Source organism: Podarcis tiliguerta, assembly GCF_965153285.1.
Source record: "Podarcis tiliguerta genome assembly, chromosome: 8".
Classification (NCBI taxonomy): Eukaryota; Metazoa; Chordata; class Lepidosauria; order Squamata; family Lacertidae; genus Podarcis; species Podarcis tiliguerta.
The window spans coordinates 36,690,107-36,710,778 of record NC_139541.1 but is presented as its reverse complement, the minus strand read 5'-3'; the positions used below and the strand labels follow the sequence as shown (position 1 = coordinate 36,710,778).

General features: G+C 46.0%; 3 protein-coding genes across 4 annotated transcripts in view; 1 reads left to right on the top strand and 2 right to left on the bottom strand.

The window, feature by feature from the left end:
* The window catches only part of USP10 (ubiquitin specific peptidase 10), a 33,537-nt gene extending 31,752 nt beyond the window's left edge, over window positions 1-1,785 (bottom strand). The window contains exon 1 of one of the 2 annotated variants that reach the window (XM_083453217.1): window positions 1,258-1,785. In XM_083453217.1, the coding sequence (XP_083309343.1) occupies window positions 1,258-1,278 (21 nt within the window). In that variant the 5' untranslated portion in view covers window positions 1,279-1,785. The remainder of the gene's footprint in view (window positions 1-1,257) is intronic. The other variant, XM_083453218.1, reaches the window with a different exon arrangement.
* Window positions 1,786-4,177: 2,392 nt separating this feature from the next.
* LOC310682823 (NF-kappa-B-activating protein-like) lies at window positions 4,178-6,220 on the top strand. Its single transcript, XM_083452008.1, has one exon. It carries the CDS (start codon window positions 4,369-4,371, stop codon window positions 5,341-5,343), a length of 975 nt encoding a protein of 324 aa, XP_083308134.1. The 5' UTR covers window positions 4,178-4,368; the 3' UTR covers window positions 5,344-6,220.
* Window positions 6,221-8,894: 2,674 nt separating this feature from the next.
* On the bottom strand, window positions 8,895-17,860 carry KLHL36 (kelch like family member 36). Its single transcript, XM_083452007.1, has 5 exons — window positions 17,741-17,860; window positions 14,946-15,027; window positions 12,903-13,976; window positions 11,560-11,717; window positions 8,895-10,419 (listed from the first exon to the last, which is right to left on the bottom strand). The coding sequence occupies exons 2-5, from the start codon at window positions 15,006-15,008 to the stop codon at window positions 9,864-9,866; spliced, it is 1,851 nt and encodes a 616-aa protein (XP_083308133.1). The 5' UTR covers window positions 15,009-15,027; window positions 17,741-17,860; the 3' UTR covers window positions 8,895-9,863.
* Between the last annotated feature and the right edge of the window lie 2,812 nt (window positions 17,861-20,672).

Here is a 20,672-nt window from a genome sequence, read left to right as displayed (position 1 = left end):
CTACTTTCAGTGTTTCCCTACCTTCTGCACTTGTTCCCTCCATCCCTGGTAAAATTTCATTTCCTACCTCCAAAGTTAATCTACCCACCCACTTAAAAAGGTATAAAGACTGAGGTTACAACCTCATGCACACTAATCTAGGACCAAAGTCCTATTATGAATGTAGTATAATTCACTTCCTAATAATAATAAGCCTGCTCAGGGATCAAGGTGGAATCAGCCCCAGCTAGCATGGCCAGTTATCAGGGAGATGGAAGTTATAGTCCAATAACATTAGCAGTAAAATTCTTCTATACCTGAACCCAGGGAAACTTACGCCTGAACAACAAAAGTAAAGGGTGCCTGGCTGAAAAGCTGTAACAATCCTATGCACTCTATGAGGCTTACTCTTGAGTAATATCACTTGAGTATATCACTTTACCTATAGGTAAAACCCTGTGGCTGAACCTAGGGAGACTTACTCCCTCAAAGCACGCTGTTGGGTTTCCTACCAGCGCACTCTTACCCAGGAGCAAAGTCTCATGACTGAATATTGGCCAGTTTCCCTAACCTGCTCAGAGAATCAAGCTGCAAAGCTGCAACAGCACAACCCCTCCTCCCGCTTTAAACTGCGAGTTAAAACAAAACAAAATGGGAAGTCCTACCAATGGGTTTTATTCTCCGAATAAAGCCGCTCAAGCAAATTCATCCTTACTAATGTATCGATGAAACCCCCCTACCCATGTGTGCTTGAAACTCGGGAGGGGGTATAAAATCCCGCATACACAATATTTTAGGCGTGCTCTTCCATTAAGGTCAATGGAGAGAGAACTCCCCCCCCCCCACACACACACAGCCGCTCCCGCAATTTCTTATTTCCTGCTCAATTCCAAGTAAAGTGTGCAATGGGATGGCTGCCTTTAAACCCCTCGCCTGGCTGTGCTCCTCCGCGAGCACGCGCGCGCCCCACCACCACCAGCCCCTCCTTTTCATCATGTACAGAGAGGAGAGAGAGGCGCCCCGTGGCTTAGCGGGGAGAAAGCCCTCCCGCCACAACTCGCTCGCTCGCCATGACACACACACACGACGCGATGAGCCTGCAGAAATCGGCCGGGTAGGCCCAGCCCTTGCCAAGCCAGGCACACACGCAGCGTGCTCCTGCCCCGAGGAGGAGGAGGAGGCGAGGCCTGGCCGGGCCACAGCGCGGAGGGGAAACCCCTTCAGGCAGGGAAAGGGAATAAAAGGTGGTGGCCTCCGGGCTCGGCTTGAGGCGTTTACCTGCGCGCCGTGGACGGCCATGGCGCCCCCGTCCCCTCTCGGCGGGGGAGGCGGCGGCAGCAGCGAGCTCAGCGTCTCCCTCAACGCCTCACGCTGCCTGGCCCCGCCGCCGCCATCTTCTCTCTTCGCGCACACACACCACACAGGAGAGGGCGGGCAGCGCGAGGCGGGGCGGGCAGCTGCGCCTGCGCAAAGGCGCGAGCGCACCTAGTCATCCTGGCTCACGCCGCGCGCTCCGGTGTCCGTCGTGCGCGCGCGCCTTGACAAAAAAGGTCTCTTGTCGAGGATCTCGCGTTCCTTCCCCTCGCGCGCGTGCGTACTCGGGGATGGCCCGAGATTGACGGGAGGGAGGGAGGCGCAGGCGGACACGTTATTGCGCGCGCGCAGCTGCTTCGGCAAGCGACCGCGAGAGAACGAAGCGGGGGTTGGAAGAAAGAAAAAAAAGCAAGGCGGAGGCAAACGGGAGGCTGGTGATACATTACGCATGCGCAGCTCTTCCATAGTATTGCGCTGGGATAAAAGCAAATCAATGCTGCTGAATGTGAGGGAAAAGGCGGGGCGGGGGTGAGGAGGGTTCTGCGCATGCGGCCTGCAAGGCGGGGAAGGGAAAGAATAAAAGTGCATTTTGCGCGTGCGTAGTTCGACCGCCAAGCTCGAGAGCGCGCTTTGGGCTTGCTGTATCAAGAAGAGATGAATGAATATTCCGCGCGTGCGCAACACTATCAAGGGGCGGGATTGGGCGGTTCCGTTTGGTACGCATGAGCAAAGAAATGCTGAAACGCTTGTGCTGCGCAGGCGCTGTGTTAGGATTGTTTCAACATAGTGGGCGGAATGTGAATGAATGAGCAGGAAAGCAATACTGACAGTTGTGGATGGTGCTTTTTCTTGTTCTTACCTTGCAATTATATCTTCAGTTATAATAATATATATACACACAACCGAACAAAACTAATCCAACAGGTGCAGCAAGCGGCAGATTTATGGATCCTAGTTCTATAAATGGCCAATGTGTTTGGAGGAAATTGGTTTGTCATGGGGCGCGGTGGTCACATATATTGCAATTCCTAAAAAAAAAAAAATGCTGTAAAAGCAACCATTGTTCTACTAATTCTGTGCTGCAGGCAGGCTACTGCTACAACCAGTGTGGGTGAAGGAAACTTGGGTTCAAATTCCCACTTGCCATGAAACATACTGGTTGATCTTGAGCCACCTACCCTTTCAGAGGGTTGTTAAAATGAGAGGGAGAATCACACACTAGGCTTCTCAGAGGAAGAGTCGGATCAAATCTCATCAAATAAATCAGTATTTTAAAACTGTAAACCGCTTTGGGTGCCTGACAAAAAGTGAAATATAAATGCAACAAACACATTTACTTTATGCTTATTAGTTGTACTTTACATCGTTTGTATATGTTGTGTCATTCATTTCTGTGTAATGTTTTTATAAAGGGGAATAACAAATATTTTAAAGGCATATACTTTTTTATCTGCCTTTCCCAAGGTCCAGGGAGGCTTGCAAACAATTAAAAGCAAATTATACATTGATTCATCCACTGGATGTAGTGGAGACCCATTCTGTTGGCTCAGATGAGAGGACAGCAGCTTGGTATTAGGCTCCATAACTCCCTGAACTCTTTCAGTTCAAGCTCCCTATTCTCAGAGCAACTATGTAGCTTAAGAAAGAGGCCCCCAAGTTCCTTTGTCTTCCTCATAGTAGGGAAGATATGGCTGCATTTGGTATAAGATCAGTGCCTCCCAAGCCATTTCCCCCACAGACCATTTGAAAATTGCTGAAGGTCTCGGCAGACCACATAATTATTTTTCTCCTGTTTGAGTAATTGTAATGTACTGTATGATTTTTAATTGTATTTTAACTGCTTCTTTTATTTCTTATATATTGCCGTTTATTATATGGCAATTTGAATTCCATAAAATTCAAACTGTAATACAATAGAATACAACGTAAGTAATAAAAGCAATGGATAGACAATTAAAAGGCAACATGAATCTTTTACTGCAATGGATGTGCCATCTCCCATCTTTGGCCTCAAACCCAGGTACCCAGCAGCACCGCAGACCACATGAATTGATGCTCACACAGCACAATTGGGGAACCCCTGCACTACTAGGTAAAACCTCCCAAAAGTCTTCAAGGGAAGCACCACAGGGAGTATTTAACAGTAGTCAAACCTGCAGTTTATAAAGCACAGATCAGTATTTCAAGTTCTCAAGAAGGGTGCAACCTACACAAGAAACAGTACTGGTTGAAAGCGCTCTTAACCACTGCGGCAGCCTGCCAAATGAAAACTCCCAGGCTACCTGTTCAGTTAGGAAAACTGAAACTTCATTGATCACAGGCAAATATCAAGGCAGTCCAGATGTCTGCATGTTTACATTATTATTACAGTTTTTTGTCTTTACTGCACCAAACTAACATGACGTCCCATTCCAAGGGGTCCTGGGGGGGCAGAGTTATTACCGGTCAAATCCTTGCATGGGCATAACTGTCAACTCTCCCCCCCCCCCCTTTAAGGGAAATTCCTTTATTCTGAATAGGATTCCTTGCAAGAAAAAGGAAAAATTGACAGCTATGTGCACGGGTGGGAAGATATGTTAGGGGAGGGAAACCCATTTATTTTAGGTTATATATCTTGTTCCAGGTGAAAAACATTAAATGCCTGTTAGAAAGCGGGTGTGGTACAGGGTGCCTAAATTGACAGGTGATTTTCTTAACCATGTCATGTCATGTGCTCCAGCTACAAAGGATTCGGAAAGAAAACAGGGGCTAGGCCTCCCCAGAATGGTGCAATTAGCAACAGAGACAGCCTGGCTGGCTTTATTAAAGGGAACTCCCCAAAAACAACTTTAGTGAGAAATGTATTAAAACCACTATAATTTGTGGGAGGGGCCAAGCTGCGTTGCAATTGATTGTTCGTCCCCTCGGTGGCTCACATCTGTGGATTCCTCCCTTTTTATTGAGGGGGGAAGAGAAGGCGAAAATGCGGGCCCCTCCCTAGGAAAGGCTCCTTCTCCATTAATAAAGGTGTGCAAACGGCAATCCGGAGGCGCCGCTTCCGCCCCTCGACGCAGCGGAGGCACTTCCGCCGAGGCCATGGCGCCCGTGTCCTGCTCGCGGAGCGGCAGCTCGACCAGCCCGTCCCCGCCCAGGTCCAGCCGCTGCAAGAGTTCCCGCGCCCGGTCCCGGTCCCACGATCGCTGCAGCAGCGGCGGGTTTCGTCAGCGCCCCGGGCCCCCGCACCCCTTCGGGCCCCGGCCGGGCCCAGAGCACTACGGCAAGGAACAGGAAGAGTCGCTGAGGCAGAGGCGACTGAACGAGAGAGAGAGAATAGGTGAGCTCGGAGCACCTGAAGTTTGGGGGGTCTCGCCCAAAGTTCCCGACCGGGACTCTGATGAGCACACCCCTGCAGAAGACGAAGGGGGTGCATCTAAAAAGAGCAGCTCCTCTGGTTCCAGCTCAGAAGAGGAGCAGAGGAAGAAAAAGAAGAGGAAGAAGAGAAAGGCTGCTTCACGTGAGGAAGGGGGAAAGAAAGCCAAGAAGAGGAAAAAGAAGCATAAGAAAAAGAAGTCCAAGAAAAGAAAGAGTAAGAAAAGCAGGGAGTTGAGCAGCAGCGAAGACTCGGATGGTGACCAACAGCAAGAGGGGGATCTCTGGACTGAGAGAGTAAGAAATGCAGATGGGGAGGGTTTCATAGGACCAGAAGCTCCCATTACCCATGCCTCTCAAGAGGACCGACCCCTGAACTATGGGCATGCTTTACTCCCTGGCGAAGGCGCTGCCATGGCCGAGTACGTAAAAGCTGGGAAACGCATCCCTAGGAGAGGTGAGATTGGCCTAACCAGCGAAGAGATTGCGTCATTTGAGAAGTCTGGCTACGTGATGAGCGGCAGCAGGCACCGGAGAATGGAAGCTGTGCGCCTGCGGAAGGAGAACCAGATCTACAGTGCAGATGAAAAGAGGGCCCTGGCATCTTTCAACCAGGAGGAGAGGCGGAAGAGGGAGAACAAAATTCTGGCAGGCTTCCGAGAGATGGTCTACAGGAAAACCCAGGGCAAAGATGACAAATGAACTGGATGCTGCTTCTTGTGTATATTGACAAGCGGCACCTGTTAACAGCGATCTGCAAACGGGTGTCCAGCGTCACAGCCCGACTTGCAGGGCATACTCCAGGTTGAACTTTAGAAAATGGTTTGTGTGTATCAAATAAGAACATTGACAGGTATATGTGGACACACCGGTTTCGCCAATTTGCTGCATGGTGTTGCCAGCAGCAGAAGGACAATGGTCTAAATGAAACAAGGCATGCTCTCTTGCAAACCTTCCCAAAATATTGCTAGGAATCCAATATATTGTGCCAGTTGGTGACTTTAAAAAACTGTAAAATCCTGAGCAGCAAACCAAGACTTAGGTAACTGAAACTTGGCTTTGTTTGCTAAGAGACTGTTGGGTTTGAGCCACAGAGAGAGTGGATCAAAGAGATCTTTCCCTCATTGCTACCTCCTGAAAATTCAAACACCTGCCCACCCCTACCCTCCTAATTTCAATTTCTAGGGAAAACACTAAATATACTTGTAATTTTTGGTAAAAGTTAGGCCAGCTCCAGCTTCTTTTTCACCAGTAGGTGCACCTTGTAAACATTCCCGTTTTTCTGTTATGCTCACAAAACATAAACCTTTGTTCTGATCTGGCAGGCCTCTTCTGATGCAGTGCTGACATGCGTGTCGTCTTCAAAGGGCAATGAATTCAAAATTTATGACTACATGGTATAACCACTTCTTCTTTGGAAATGGTTTGTGAAGTTGGTTCACAAACTTGTAGAATTAAAACATGCCCAAATGGAAAGCGGAGAAGAAATCGGAGTCAGCCCATGTTTAGTGTTTATACTAGAAGATGGTTTATAAATGTATTCAACTCCAGCTATATTAAACTCATTCTAGTACATGAATTAGTTATCAGATATTTCTCTCTCTCCTACAGATAACTTGGTATGTCTTTTAATGACAGAATTCCTTATTTTTTGTTTTTAAAATGAAGCTTTTTCATGGGGTGAACACATCTTTAGAGAATCAGAAGCACTAAGTTATGCTTTGTATTTATTTTCAGTCGCTCCTTCCAAGTAGCCCTTCCAGGTCTGAGAAACAGGAATGAATCCCTTAACTCGGGAATGGAAACCTGGCAACCTCCAGATGTTCAGACTACAACTCCCTTCCTGACCACTGGCCACACTGATGGGATCCCACAGCATATGGAGCAAGGGGCAACTGGATCTGCTAAACAGGCCTGATAGTTATCTGCTACGCCCACCCTGCAGGCCAAATTTCACAGGTGGGTAGGGCTGCACACCTATAAATCACCCGGTGTCAGGCAATACTTTTTTGTTCCCATGGTTGAAAGCAAACGGTGCAGGCAAAAGCATAGCCTGCAAGTGCCTTTTAAAGCACTCCATCAGACCTGATGGATCATCGGGGCTCATGGAGCACTTTGCACAGGGCTTTTTCAGACATCCTCAATCAGGTGCCTGCAAACCTTTCAGCTGAGCCAGGTTGGTGTGGTTTGACTGAAATGGCCCTCCGAGCCCATTGCAGATGCCTCACAGCTCTAATTATGTCTGCAGTTCAGAGATAACTTACCCCTGATCTAAATGGTATTGGTTCTTCATCCTTTCCTTAATAAGTAAATACTTCAGCCATTCAATTTATTGTTCAGCAGCCATGGAAAAACCCTACCTACCCATCTTGATTCCCAACACTGGGTGAAGTAGTCATGTTGATTTATATAGGTATGGTAATCAGCTCTATTGGCACATCACCCAAATTTGGCAGTGATTAAAACCATATCCTGTGCATGTCATGGACAGGTCTTTGAATCATGCACCATGACCATCATACATTACTGGTGATGACAAAAAGATATCCCACAACTCTGGGGGCTGGTTGAGTTTGGCTGTAGAGTTAAGCAGTTCTGTGTTTGCAAAGTCCTCCTTAAAGGAGCGGGGAAATGACATCTGGCAATGAAGGAAAAACAAGCTTGGCTTCAGATTTGTTTCTTGCTACAACTCCCACAGAAGCTCCCTCTGATTGGTTCCCCAAGGCTCCATCACTCCAATCACAGTTGTTTCCATGCCTCTCATTTCCATCAGCAGCTGGAATGCCAATCTTGGTTCCCATATTGGATTAAAAAAAATAAAAAGTTAGGCAGCTGTAACTTGAGTTATGTGCATCAGGGATGGGGAGATCTCTGGGGCTGAGAATGTGACTAGCCCTATTAGCAAATTGAGTGACACAGATTTACATATGGCAGAGGCTATTGCAAAACAAGGCGAAATCTGGCAATACTTTAGGGCAGGGAAGTCCAACTCCCAATAGAGTGCAATCTACTCACAGTATAAAAAAAACTGGCAGTGATCTACCCATTGTTGTAAAAAGACTGGCAGTGATCTACCCAAAGTTGTGGAGCTTTTTTTAGTAAGCTTTTTTGTAACAAGATCACTGAGGGGCCAGAGATCAACCAGGATCTACCAGGAACACCCCACAATCTACCAGTAGATCATTATCGACCTGTTAAGACACGCCTGCTTTAGGGTATAGACATATTTGACTCTGGGTGGGCTCAAAAAAGTGGATGGAGAAAAAGTTTTCTCCCTCTGTCCTCACACTAGAACTCATAGGGATCCAATGTTGGGAGATTCAGGACAGATAAAAGGGAGTACTTCTCGCAGCGCATAGTTAAACTATGGAACTCACTGCCACAAGAGGCAGTGATGGCCACCAACCTATATAACTTTAGAAGTGGAATGAACAAATTTATGGAAGGCAAGGCTACTGAAGGCTGCTAGCCATGATGGCTCAGCTCTGCCTCAATGGTTGTAGGCAATAATGTTTCTGAATACCAGTTGCTGGAAGCTGCAGGAGGGGACAATGCTCTTGCGCTGTGGTCCTGCTTGCACGTTTTCTACAGGCATCTGGTTGGCCACTATGAGAACAGGATGCTGGACTAGAAGGGTTGTTGGCCTGATCCAGCAGGCTCTGCATATGCTCTTATGTAATTAGGACTTGTGAAAGTACTGTTACTTAGAAAGGTATTTGATAGCGCATTCACCTTTCGGTTAGGCTGGCAAACTGGTCTTTTTTTAGAAGAATTGTAGTCCCCAGTGGAGCTGTGGGTTAAACCGCAGAGCCTAGGACTTGGCGATCAGAAGGGTCGGTGGTTCAAATCCCCACAACGGGGTGAGTTCCCATTGCTTGGTCCCTGCTCCTGCCAACCTAGCAGTTCAAAAGCACGTCCAAGTGCAAGTAGATAAACAGGTACAGCTTCAGTGGGAAGGTAAATGGCGTTTCCGTGCGCTGCTCTGGTTCGCCAGAAGTGGCTTAGTCATGCTGGCCACATGACCCGGAAGATGTACGCTGGCTCCCTTGGCCAATAAAGTGAGATGAGCGCCGCAACCCCAGAGTTGGTCACAACTGGACCTAATGGTCAGGGGTCCCTTTACCTTTAGCACCTGACAATGCAAAGGTGTGTCATTGTTTTTTCCAAGGCAAGATTTCACAGCAAAGTTATCCACACCACCTGGGAAAGCCCCAGTGTGACACACTCCCAAACAGAAATGACAGGACTATAAATATGCATTGGAAGCTTTAAGAGTAATTAACACACCAGGTGACAAGTTACAGGCTAGGTATTAGCAAAAACGTGTCTCATTTAAAAAATGATACAAAAGGTTTCAAAAACTCTTAGAAAACAGACTTTCATTGTCTGGAGTGGGAGGGGGAATCTTCCCCACCATGTCATTGAGACTCCATCCAAATGGCAGCATTTAAGTTCTTATAAAATGATACAGTAGTACATTTGTATAAAATAAACATACTGGCTGATGGACACAGATGGACCATTCAAGCCAAAGACAAGTGACAAGGGCCTCAATGCAGCAGGAGACAAAAGCAATGTTTCCTTGTTTCAGGTAACCGACCCAGTTGCTGGAATATACCAGTTACTTACTCCAGAACAATGTCCCATTCAAGCTTGGGAGACTTTAACAAATGCAGCTTTTAATACTCGGCACACCTGAATTTTTAAACACAAGTAACCCTCACTTCGCTCTCATTTCAATGCTTTCCTCACACTTCAGTCTGAATAGGGAACACACATATTGGCCACAATTAAAGGCATACCTCCCAACTTGTCGCTACATTGGATGAGTGAGAATTGAAGGACAACTCTTTGAATTACCGTTCCAGTTTTTTTTAGGACAACCTGCTTTTCTCTCAACTCCTGTCTCCTTCCTTTGATTTCAAAACAGATGTTCCCAACCACCATTTTCTACATACATTTTACCATTTCTTCTACTGGATTTTGTTCAATAATGACATGACAGTCCCAAGAACAATATGGCATTAACATTCAACTGCCTTTCCTGGAGCCATGAAGATATTTCATCATCAGAAATCACCCAGTTCAACTGACAAGGGGGTGGGAGGAACCCTTTGTTGTAGTTTTATGGAAGTTTCCAAAGCCGTTTACAATGCTATATAAAATATGATTAGAGGTTTGGTACACATTCTTTCTCCATGGCTGAACTGCCCAAAAGTTTGTCATCTCCCTTGATTCTGATGCCGCTTCATTTTTGGCCTTTTCTTTTTATCTTCTGATCTTGGTTTTAACGCGCACACACAAGCAGAAACCCCAGCAATCGCTTTTGGAAGATCAGTTCCTTTTTGCCACCTGTTCTTCTCTTTGTTGTACACCTGGACGGTTCTGGAGAAGACAGTGTCCTCCCAGCTATAGCCACCAAGGATGTAGATCTTGCCTTCCCACATGGCCACTCCAGATTCACTGTTGGCTTGCAGCAAGGGGGCCACTCTGGTCCACTGATTGCACTGTGGGCTGTAAGACTCCACAGCCAAAATGTCAAAGCGGGTCATCGTTTCGAGGTAATCGTCACTGCCGCCAATGGAGTAAATGTCATCCTCCAAGGTGCACATGCTGTGCCAGCCGCGGGCGGTGATCATCGGCCTCTTCTCTTCCCACACGTCGGTGCGATAATCGTAGCAGAGCAGATTTTTGCGATAGGGGCCGATTTGGTAATCGTGGCCTCCTGATATATAAACCAAATCATTGTGGGCTGCGCCAGCATGGCCATAAGTAAACCTAGGACAGAAAGAAAGGGGAAGGGGGAAAGATATAATCAGTTGTGGGGTTCCCTTCAGGGTCCAGAAGGAAGCCCTTTCAAACAAGATGAATACTTTAGAATTCCTACCAAACTATAAAGTACTGTTATTGTAATAGTGGTGGGAGAGGTAATAATAATAGCCTACAGGATACAACACTAATGATGTTCTGGTCCTGAATAGGGGCCCACACAATGCAGAAAGGCAGGACATTTGCTTTCAGCACCAAGGAGAGCTCCTAGTGACCCACTTGCTCCTATGAAGGCTGGAGGTGAAGTGAAGTCTTTTCAACCTCAGCCTCCCATGCACCTCTCCTAGGCTCCTGGCTCTCAGCACCAAGTAGAGCTCCTAGTGAGCGACTTGCCCTTTAGAGGGGCTGGAGGTGACCTGAGGCTTTCTGAGCCTCTGCCTACTGTCCACAACCCCTATGCAATGCCCCCTTTGTTTGAGGAAATACAGACGAAAAGCTCTGCTTCCCCTGTGTGCCACGTGCCATGGACCTGATTCAGTGTCCTGGTCTCTGCTGGATTCCACTGCCATGACTCCTGGTTACTGCTGAGTTCTGCAAGCCAAGAGATCAAATTCCACTTTGCGCCTGGGCAGTCTGAGGATCCTTACAGCTTTTCCTTTGAATTGCCACCACAAAGAGTAAGAGGCAACAAGGAAACTACTTAATTTTGAAACTTTCCCCAGGAAACTCACATTGTTCTTTTTGCAACGTAAAACAGCCTTCCCGAACCTGGTACCTTGTTGGACACCCAACTTCCACCAGCCCCAGCCAACATGACCAGCGGCCAGTGAGGATGGCAGTTATACTCCAAAAACATACAGAAGGTGCTGGATTGAGTGAAAGCCAAAATAAAACAAGGGTGGGGGATAATCTTCAGCCTGAGACCCCATTCCCTTCTGCAAAGCCTTCCAGGGCTCACCTGCCACTAGCGGCCATGGCAAGAGGTGAAACACACAGACACTATACACATACTTGACAACTGCAAAGCAGGGTCATGGCTTGGGGAAGATTGATAAAAGAGGCTTGGAGGGCCAGATCTGGCCCCCAGACCTGAGGTTCACATATACACCCCCATATGAATGATTGTCTCCAGATCCTGATCCAGGTTACCTTGGCAAGCCTGCTACATAGGTCCATGTATCTTTCTCCGGGCTGTAGATCTCAACAGATGAAAGTGCTCCATTTTCATTCCTTCCACCGACAGCCACTAGCATGCCCTTGATGGCAGCCAGATAGAAGTCTACACGACGCTGCCTCATGGAAGCAAGCTGTGAAAGAAAAGGAAGCCTTACAACATACCTGAATAGTCATATATAGACACACACACACACACATGTATGTATGTATGTATGTATGTATCATTTTTTTATTTATGATTTTCAGTTATATTCATTTCAATAGTTTTACAGTCATTTTAACATTTCAATACTTGACTTCCTTCCTCCTCTTTCTGAGGTTCCTTAAATTTATTTTTATCATTTCCTGCATATTCTAAATTAACTTACAGCCAAATATATTTTTGATGGCCAGTCAATAGTCTAGAAAACAGATTGGCTCACAACAATGGAAGATAAAGGAGTTGGTCATGTCTAGATTAGGCTATTCTAACCATATCAGAAGAAAGATATCTTCAGGAAGCCTGATTAATTCAATAACAGATGTATCCATTTACAGAGAGGCACCCAAACCCTATCCTCACTCGAACGTCTCTCTTGATGAGAACAGGAAATCAAGGAGCTAGTAAAATAGAAGTGACTTGCTACAGGGGAGAGACTGTTGGAACCATCAAGGGGGAAGAATTTGACACTTGTATTTAAAAAAATTAAAAAAAGCTTTGATGAATTTATTCAGAATTTTGTACTGAAAAACTCTAGAAAGAATCTATTTTAATTTAATATACAATGAAAGCTTTGCTCCATTTTGAAATATATATATTTTTATTTCGTGGTTTAGTATTTTGAATTAACTAGGAGGGGGAACACAATCTTCAGTACTCAGGGCCTCCCAAGCTCTTCGAGTTACTTACTTCCTATAATAAACTGCTTTGTTATTTTCTTACTCCACAAACATCTCTGTGCATGTGCTTGCAACAGGTAAAGTCTACCTCTACCCAGACTCACAAGCCATACAAGGCACTCTCTGCCTATCAAAGCTCCAACACCAGCCCTCGCCCCAATTTCTGACCTTTCTTAGAGAACAGTGCCTCATTTTCTCAGCCTTCTACGCACCACCATGAACGCTAAGAAACTGCTCCCCCCGCCTCCATTGAATCTGGAGGGGCATGATATATTGCAATATGGAAACCAGATTCCACAGTTCACAGCATAAGTATTGCTGCACAGATGGCTGCACTCCTTGGTTTTCATGTTTTAAGGACAGAAGTCTTTTACCTTCTGCTAAAAGCATAAAATTTTACAAGAACATATATGTGCCCATTGCAGCTGAAGCCTCACCTTTATCCAGTGGTTACACCGAGGGTCATACCTATATAGAAGATTGGAGGCGGCATCCCCGCCATTGTCACGTGAAAAGCTTCCTCCAGCAATGAAGATGAACCCTCCGAGCACTGCAACGCAATGGTGGCTCCGCGGGGCAGGGAGCGGTGTTTCCCTCACCCACTGCCCCGTTTTGGTGTCCAGGAAGCATGTGTCATCACTCAGCTCCAAGCAATTTTCCGACACCTCCCCGCCAACGAAGAGGAGCTTTTCTTCACTCGTGCGGAGAGCGGTCCGCTTGTTCTGAAGGACCGGCTGAGCCGCAACATTGTTGTGGTAGTGGACCGCCTCTTCGACGAAGGTCTCACAGTTGGTTTCTTTTGAGAGGAGGGAGCAGACGGCCGGCTTGACGCGGTGCAGCAGGTCGCTCTTTGGTATCAAGGGGAAATGGATGTTTTCCAAGATGGAGTAGGCCTCCCTCTCCCTCTCTGGGGACTGCGTCAGCCACTGCAACGCGGCCTGCAGCAAGTCGTGCTCACATTCCTGCTGCACGTCGTCACTGCCCAGGTACTGGCACAACTTCTGGATGGAAATGTTCTGCAGGAAGTGTGGCGTGAAAGACAGCGTGCCAAAGTTCCTCAAGATGAAGGAATCAATGTACAAGTCCAGGCGCCTGAGGTGGTAGAGAGAGGCCAGCTCCTGCAGGTACAAGTAGTTCTCCTCGTTGACCTCGTTCTCCAGGTACTCGCAACAGAAGTCAACCACCTTCCAGATCTGCAGCAGGTGGGCAGTCTCCAAAATGTAATCAATGTTGCCACCATCGAGGGAGAGCTCGCTCCCATACAAGAAGTCCACAATGGCTTTGAGGCCAACATAGGATGCTCCAAAGAGCTCCACCTCTTTCTGGTAGGCTTCCCGCATCCCAATGGTGAACATTGAGTTGAAATAGTCACTGCAGACCGCTAAAATGTTTCGATGGGCAGGGACCCTCTGCTCGTCCGCAACCAGAACGACATCACAGAAGAGACCACGTTGCCTCTGTTCGTTCAAGCTCTGAAGAACTAGGCTGGAGTGGTCAGCCCATTTGTATACCTGAAAGGAAGAGAATGGGTGTCAAATTGCTATTCAATTGAGGGGTAATAAATCTATTCATTTATCTGGCAGAGGGCCACGCTCCCTCGGAGGTAATCTTTTGGGAGCAACATGGCAACACAGGGAGTGGTTCCAGAGCCACCTCACACTCTCTCTGTTTATCTCTTAAGAAGACCACCACACTTCCATCTCTTTCTTACGAGAGAATCAAGAGGGAGGGAGGAGAGAAAGCAAATACAGTATGGAGTTATCTTAGGAGAGAGAAAATGCTGGGTAGTGATGATCTTAACTGGCCGCCACCTTCCTGGTATATGCCTGGAATTAGGCAGGGGGTCACACAAAGCCCTGCAGTCACAGGTTGGCCGTTTGCCCCTCTCCTGGGCAGTTCAGGAGAGCCACGTCTCAGAGTGGTTGCTATGCATGCAGAAAGTCCCTGGATCAATACCCAGCTTCTCCAGGTAGAACTGGGAGAAAACTCTGTACACAGACCAATGGTTTGACCAATATGGCAGCTTCCTATGTCTCTTGGGAAGGGTCTTAATTCATAAGGGGAGCACCTGCTTTCCAGGCGGAATGTCCCTGGCATCTCCAAGTAGGGCTGGGAGAGGACCCTGTCTAAAACCCTGGAGAGCTGCTGACAGCCAGTAATAACTGCAGTAAGCCAGATGGATGAATGGTCTGAGTCAATATATAGCAGCTTCCTAAGAGACAGTGGTCTCCTCAATGGACAACAGAACTATGAACCAGGGTTAGACATTTTTGGAACAAAGCAACTTCTAAAAGCAACCATCAGCACATGTGGAAAACAGGAGAGGTTCTTTTCATATATTATTTGAAAACCACTACATTCCACATGTAAAATGGGCATTAATTCTGGGGTAGTAAACAGAGAAATGCAAGTCTCCCATATCTGTGGGAGAAGTTCCAGTCTGCCAACGTAACAAGCAATACGTGCAAAAAATCACAGACCTTTGAGGATTCGCTTATCTTGTGTGGGCGAGAAATCCTTGCTTGTCTTGTTCCTTCCATCATTGTGCAGCTTCTTGCAATCCTATGAGTGTGGAAAATATACAACAAATTAACAACCCAGTCACCTTTGAAAGAGAAAGCAATATGAACTCTAATTACAGGGGCCTAGAATACAGTCAATGAGTTCAAATTTTAACTTTAGTCAATTGCTTAGATCAGGAATTGGGAAACCCTTTTTGGGGCTGAGGGCCACACGGAATTCCAATAGTGGGTGGGACCCAACTGAAAAGTGGGTGGGGCCCTACCCAGGAGCAAGCCCCACTGAGTTCAATGGGATGTGGGTATAGGATTGAAACCTCCATTGAATAAAGAAACACTTTTTAATCAGATAAAAATTTACCTCCAATGTTGTTTTTTAAACAGATAATATTGTTTAAAACTGCAGGCTGCAAATGCCATCTTAAAAAGGCATCCTCTTCAGTGCAATAAAGAAGTGAAAATGAAATTGTTTTGAAGGATGTGAAAAGTTTTGCAAGCTTAGGACAACAGCTTAATCAGTTTATAGTGCAATGCTGTGGTCCTTTGCTATGCAGCAGGTAGTCTCCTACACATAGGATTCTACCAAAAGTCTCATAGGTTTCATTGACAGCTTAGGCATAATCAGGAGGCTCCCAAAAGGTTTCCCCATCATAAAGTTAGAAAGAACCACAAAGGTCAACTAGGCCATCCATTTGCTGATGCAAGAAATCTGCTGCTATAGCACCTGCAATAGGTAGCAATCCAGCCTCTGCTTAAAATCCTTTAACCAAGGACAGTCCACCACCTTCCAATGCAGCCATTATTTGGCAGGCAATTCATTTCCCCCCTTGCAGAATATTTCAACTGCCAGAGCGGAGGGTGCATTCAGCCTAAGGTAAGACATCATTCCTTGGAATCTTGGCACAGCCTTTCCACTAGCACAGAAAGAATTTTTTATGAGACTAATACAATTTTAAGGAGAATAAATTTAGCAGGGGCCAGAGATCTAGACACACATACACACACAGAATTAGCTATAGATAAGACTGCAATCCAAAGCTGTTTATAGGAATAAACAGCATTGAACACAATGAGTCTTGTTTTTGCGTAAGTCATGTAATAAGAGTTTAACCAAAATATCAGTTTGGGAGAAGAGGGCAATGGGTAAACTGGAACATACGAAGCACAATATATATATATATAGAATTGCACTGAAGACTAATTTCCTCAAGAGAACTGTGCAGCCCAATCTGAGGCATGTTTATTCAAAGCCCAGCATCTAACAGCCCCTCAGCTAAATTTCACTGAGTGACTTCAATCAGTCTCTCTCTCTCATTCTAACCTATATCACAGGGTTGTTGTGAGGTTAAAGAAGAAAAGGGGAATAATGGGTCATGTATCCTGACTTTAGATATATGTATGTATGTATGTATATATGTATGTATGTATATGTATGTGTCTGCGTGTATCTATATCATCTATCTAAAATAGTTGCAATCCTGTATCCAATTCTGTAGCCACTTAACATAGAGTAAATCAAACTTAATACTTACTTCTGAGTAAAGGTAAAGGGACCCGTGACCGTTAGGTCCAGTCGTGGACAACTCTGGGGTTGCGGTGCTCATCTCGCTTTATTGGCCGAGGAGGGAGCCAGTGTACAGGCATGACTCAGCCGCTTCTAGTGAAACCAGAGCAGTGCACGAAAATGCCATTTACCTTCCCACCAGAGTGGTACCTATTTATCTCCTTGCACTTTTTGGCGTGCTTTCAAACTGCTAGGTTGGCAGGAACAGGGACCGAGCAACGGGAGCTCACCCCGTCACGGGGATTCGAACCGCCGACCTTCCATTGGCAAGTGCTAGGCTCAGTGGTTTAGACTACAGTGCCACCCGTGTCCCTCTACACATATACAGGACTGCACTATTAACAAGCAAGCCCAGTTCTATGTGGTTTCCTTCTAGGTAACTGCATATAGGACTGAAGCCTATTTTGGATTGCCCTTAGAGGCGTAAAAAGAAGATTTGAAACCAAAACATGTAAAAGAAAATGTCCTTAACAAATATTTCAGTATTCTAGGCAGTTAAGGATGACATTTTCACTTAACTAATGTGTTAGTTTGCTTTTAGGTTATGAAATTAACAGTGCAGTCCCAGACCTGTTTACTTGGGACTAAGTCCCTCTGATATCAATAGGGGTTACTCTCATAATGTAAATGGGCACAGTTAACAAAGTTGATTAATCTGACCCTTTCAGAAAAGGGGGAGGGAATAGTGGGTTCTCCTAGCTTGTCCTAAACCTGAGCCTGTTCTGCAAAGCCAAAGAAAAATAGGGAAAGGAAGTTGGTGAAAGAGGCAGAAAGGGGAATTCAAATTCAGCAACTCCAATGCATAAAGAAGTGCGGGGGGGGGGGGGAATAACCCAGTAAACATGTGGGTGGGGGAAAACAAAACATCAATCTTAAAAGTGCCCAGGAAGGGATTGCAACACGCATATCCTGCCCAGAAAACAGCCAATGGGAATCGGCCTTCACACACACATATATACACACACATATATACACACACACATTTTCCACCACGCTTCCAAAGCTCTGTCGTCACCCCAAATCTGCCCAACCACGCTGAGAGTCAATTAACATCACGGGGTAGGGGGAGGCAGCCGATGGTGAGGCGGGTTTGCTGCTGGGCTCAGGGGCTCGAGGCAGCGGGAGTTTCCCATCATGCTTCGCCCCGAGCATCTCCCCAAGGAGGCGCCGAGGGCCCTGCTGCTGCTCTTACCGCAGGGCTCAGGAGCGCTGCTGCTCTCGCAGCCGCAGAAAAGGCTACATTGCTCGCCTCTTCCTCTCGCAGCCATGTCTCCCTCTCTCTGTCTTTTAAATCATCCAGGAACTGTGGCCCAGATTGAAAGGGGAGCGCGCCAATGAGAAAGAGAGAGAGGGACGAGGAGGTTGGCAGATAGGGTGGGGCTAGCTCGGGCTTGCGCCTCTCCGCCAAATCGGGCGCGAGCAAAGCGCGGAGCGAAAGCAAAGCTGATGTCGCTGCTGCAGCAAAGAGGTCAGGTCTCCCTCGGGCATTGAAATTCCGCTCAGGCTGCAGCAGCAAGCGGAAGGCGCCTCTTTCCTTTGCCTGGGTAGAGGCAAAAGAGCGTCTGTTTGCAGCCAAGGAAGAGCTTTTGGACTTTTTTTTTAACAACAACAACAACTAATAATAATAATAATAAAGCAGTCCTGTGGCATGCTCTTCCAAGATAGATTGGCAGGCGCCTTCTGTTTCCACCTTCAAATGCTTGCTGAAAACTTTCCCATGCCGCCAGGATTATTATTATATTAGAATCATAGAATTAGAGAGTTGGAAGTGACCAAGAGAGTCATCTAGTCCAACCCCCATTTTGGGGCAGGAATCCTTTTGTCCAACAGGCTCGAACCCACGACCCTGAGATTTGGAGTCTCATGCTCTGCTGACTGAGCTATCCTCAGTATATTATTATTGTTGTTGTTGTTGTTGTTGCTGCTGTTGTTGTTGTTGTTTTATTAAATAAAACCATACCCCAATGTGATTTGTGAAAAACAGTAAAAACAAACAAACCCAAGAATAATAAATACATTTAAAACAAGACTACCACAAGTGTCTACCTGTTCTGGTTTTAGTCTTGTTTTAAATGTGTTTATTGTTCTTGGGTTTGTTTGTTTTTACTGTTTTTCATAAATCACATTGGGGTATGGTTTTATCCCGCTGGGAAAGCCTATTGGACCAAAAAAATCTTCATTTGTTTCTGGAAAGTGCAGGTAGTGGGGGCCTCTCAAACCAGCTTTAATACAACTAAAAAACTTAAGCCTTAGAAATGTGTGAATTTGAGACAGCCATTGCACATGTGCAGATGACTCCTTCATGAATAGGAGTTCCAGGGGCAGGGAAACCAAAAAAAGGTCATGCACATCAGGCGAAGACCTGTCCACCTCCTCTCTAATGTGCACAACACCACAAACATGGCTTTAAATGTAGAAGAGCAAAAATGACCTCCCAGCATTGTAAGCCATAAATGTGAACACACCATAAATGCAAATGCCTAGCAGTAATGCTAAGCACAAGTTGCAGGAGCTAAATCCCAGAGAGCTTAACAGCACCTAACTACTGATATAATGGGCTCAGGATTTTGCTACTGTGTGGCTGCATCCCAAGCACACCCAGGGTATGGTCCCAAGCTTAAGGCACAAGAAGCCACCACATAGCTGAAGCTAAGCAGGTGTGCATCTGGTCGGTACCTGCATAGGTGACTGTCTGGGATCCAAATGTGTGCCAGTAAATAAATGAATAAAAATAAATAGGGAGACAGCTCCCTTGAACTTAATTGGTCTGCTTATAAGCAAACACACTTTCAGTTGTGATTTAAAGGTCCTTTCCAGGTGGTTTCAGGGGAGCCTTTTGAGATGCTCCATAAGATGGGGGGCATTATTATTATTATTATTATTATTATTAATAATTTCTATCCCACCCATCTGGCTGGGTTTCCCCAGCCACTCTGGGCAGCTTCCAACAACAAATTAAAAATACATTAAAACATTTATCCATTCCCTATCATCACTGTGGCTTATGTGCCCCCCAGTCTCCCAAGTTCTCTCAACCCAGGAGTATCAAAACTTCTGCAGAACAACAAGGCAGCAGTAATTTCAATGAGCCAGATAGGAGGGGAGGCCTGATTCCTAATCTCTGCTGCAACCTAGATGCCAAACGTCATGCTTAGATTATTATGCACCTGGGTTTCTGTTCCCCTAATGCCTCTCTACCTGCTCTTTGTACTGCCTTGGGATCATAGAGACTGGAAACATTCTAGACCAGCAGGGGGAGATAGCTGCATCTGAAACAAAGCGGGAGAATTATACTTCAAGGATATCTTTACATACATTAAGTAAACTAGAAACACCACCCCCACTCGCCATTCCCCCCTCCACCTCTTCACCCCTTTTCTTCCTAATGTCTCAACAAATGAAACTGATCTATGGAAAACGTAACTTGAAAAAAGAGACATTGCGCATACCTTTGTAAACTGAGAAAACTTCACATATTATTTTTTTAAAAAAACTCAGCCTTAGAAGGTAAGAACATAAGAGGAGCCTGTTGGGTCAAGTCAATGGCCCATCTAGTCCAGCATCCTGTTTTTACGGTGCCCAGCCAGAGGCCTGTGAGAAGCCTGCAAGCAGGACACAAGTGCAATAAAGTTCTTTTAATTTAATACAGTATATGATGCAGGCACATCACAGGCTCAAACTGCCATTCAGGGTTATATAAATCGCACCTCCATTCCGAGTTTACTAAGAGCTGCAATAATTTTCTCCTGTCACAACAGTATAGTTATGAGATTGGACGTCTCATACTCGTATTCGTCTGAATGTCATATTTTGGTTCCTCCGCAGGACTGTAGCTTTATACCTATAAAGTGGGATTTTGTAGAATGGCACTTCCAGCTGACCTGTTTATTCATCCCCATTTGTTGGTAGGGAGATTAGATGATGTTTGTGAGAACATGTGTTAGCTGATGTTGCGTGTCACCCTAAATTTTCCAGTGCGTTTTCCCCATCACTTTCCATATCACAAAAAGTCCAGCCTTATGGGGGATGCAGGTTTGTAGGCAAGACCTCTCTGCAGACTGTAATTGCATGACCAGAGATTGCTGATATGTGATTGAGTCCCACCCTAAAATGTGACAGTCTGA

Bases quoted from the DNA above. Each gene is read 5' to 3' on its own strand.
- LOC310682823 (XM_083452008.1), top strand. From the start codon at position 4,369: ATGGCGCCCGTGTCCTGCTCGCGGAGCGGCAGCTCGACCAGCCCGTCC.
- KLHL36 (XM_083452007.1), bottom strand. From the start codon at position 15,008: ATGATGGAAGGAACAAGACAAGCAAGGATTTCTCGCCCACACAAGATA. The intron at 11,718-12,902 runs GTGAGGCTTCAG...TTTCTTTCACAG, and splicing joins GGTGTAACCACTGGATAAAG to CTTGCTTCCATGAGGCAGCG. The intron at 10,420-11,559 runs GTAACCTGGATC...TTTCTGTCCTAG, and splicing joins TATGTAGCAGGCTTGCCAAG to GTTTACTTATGGCCATGCTG.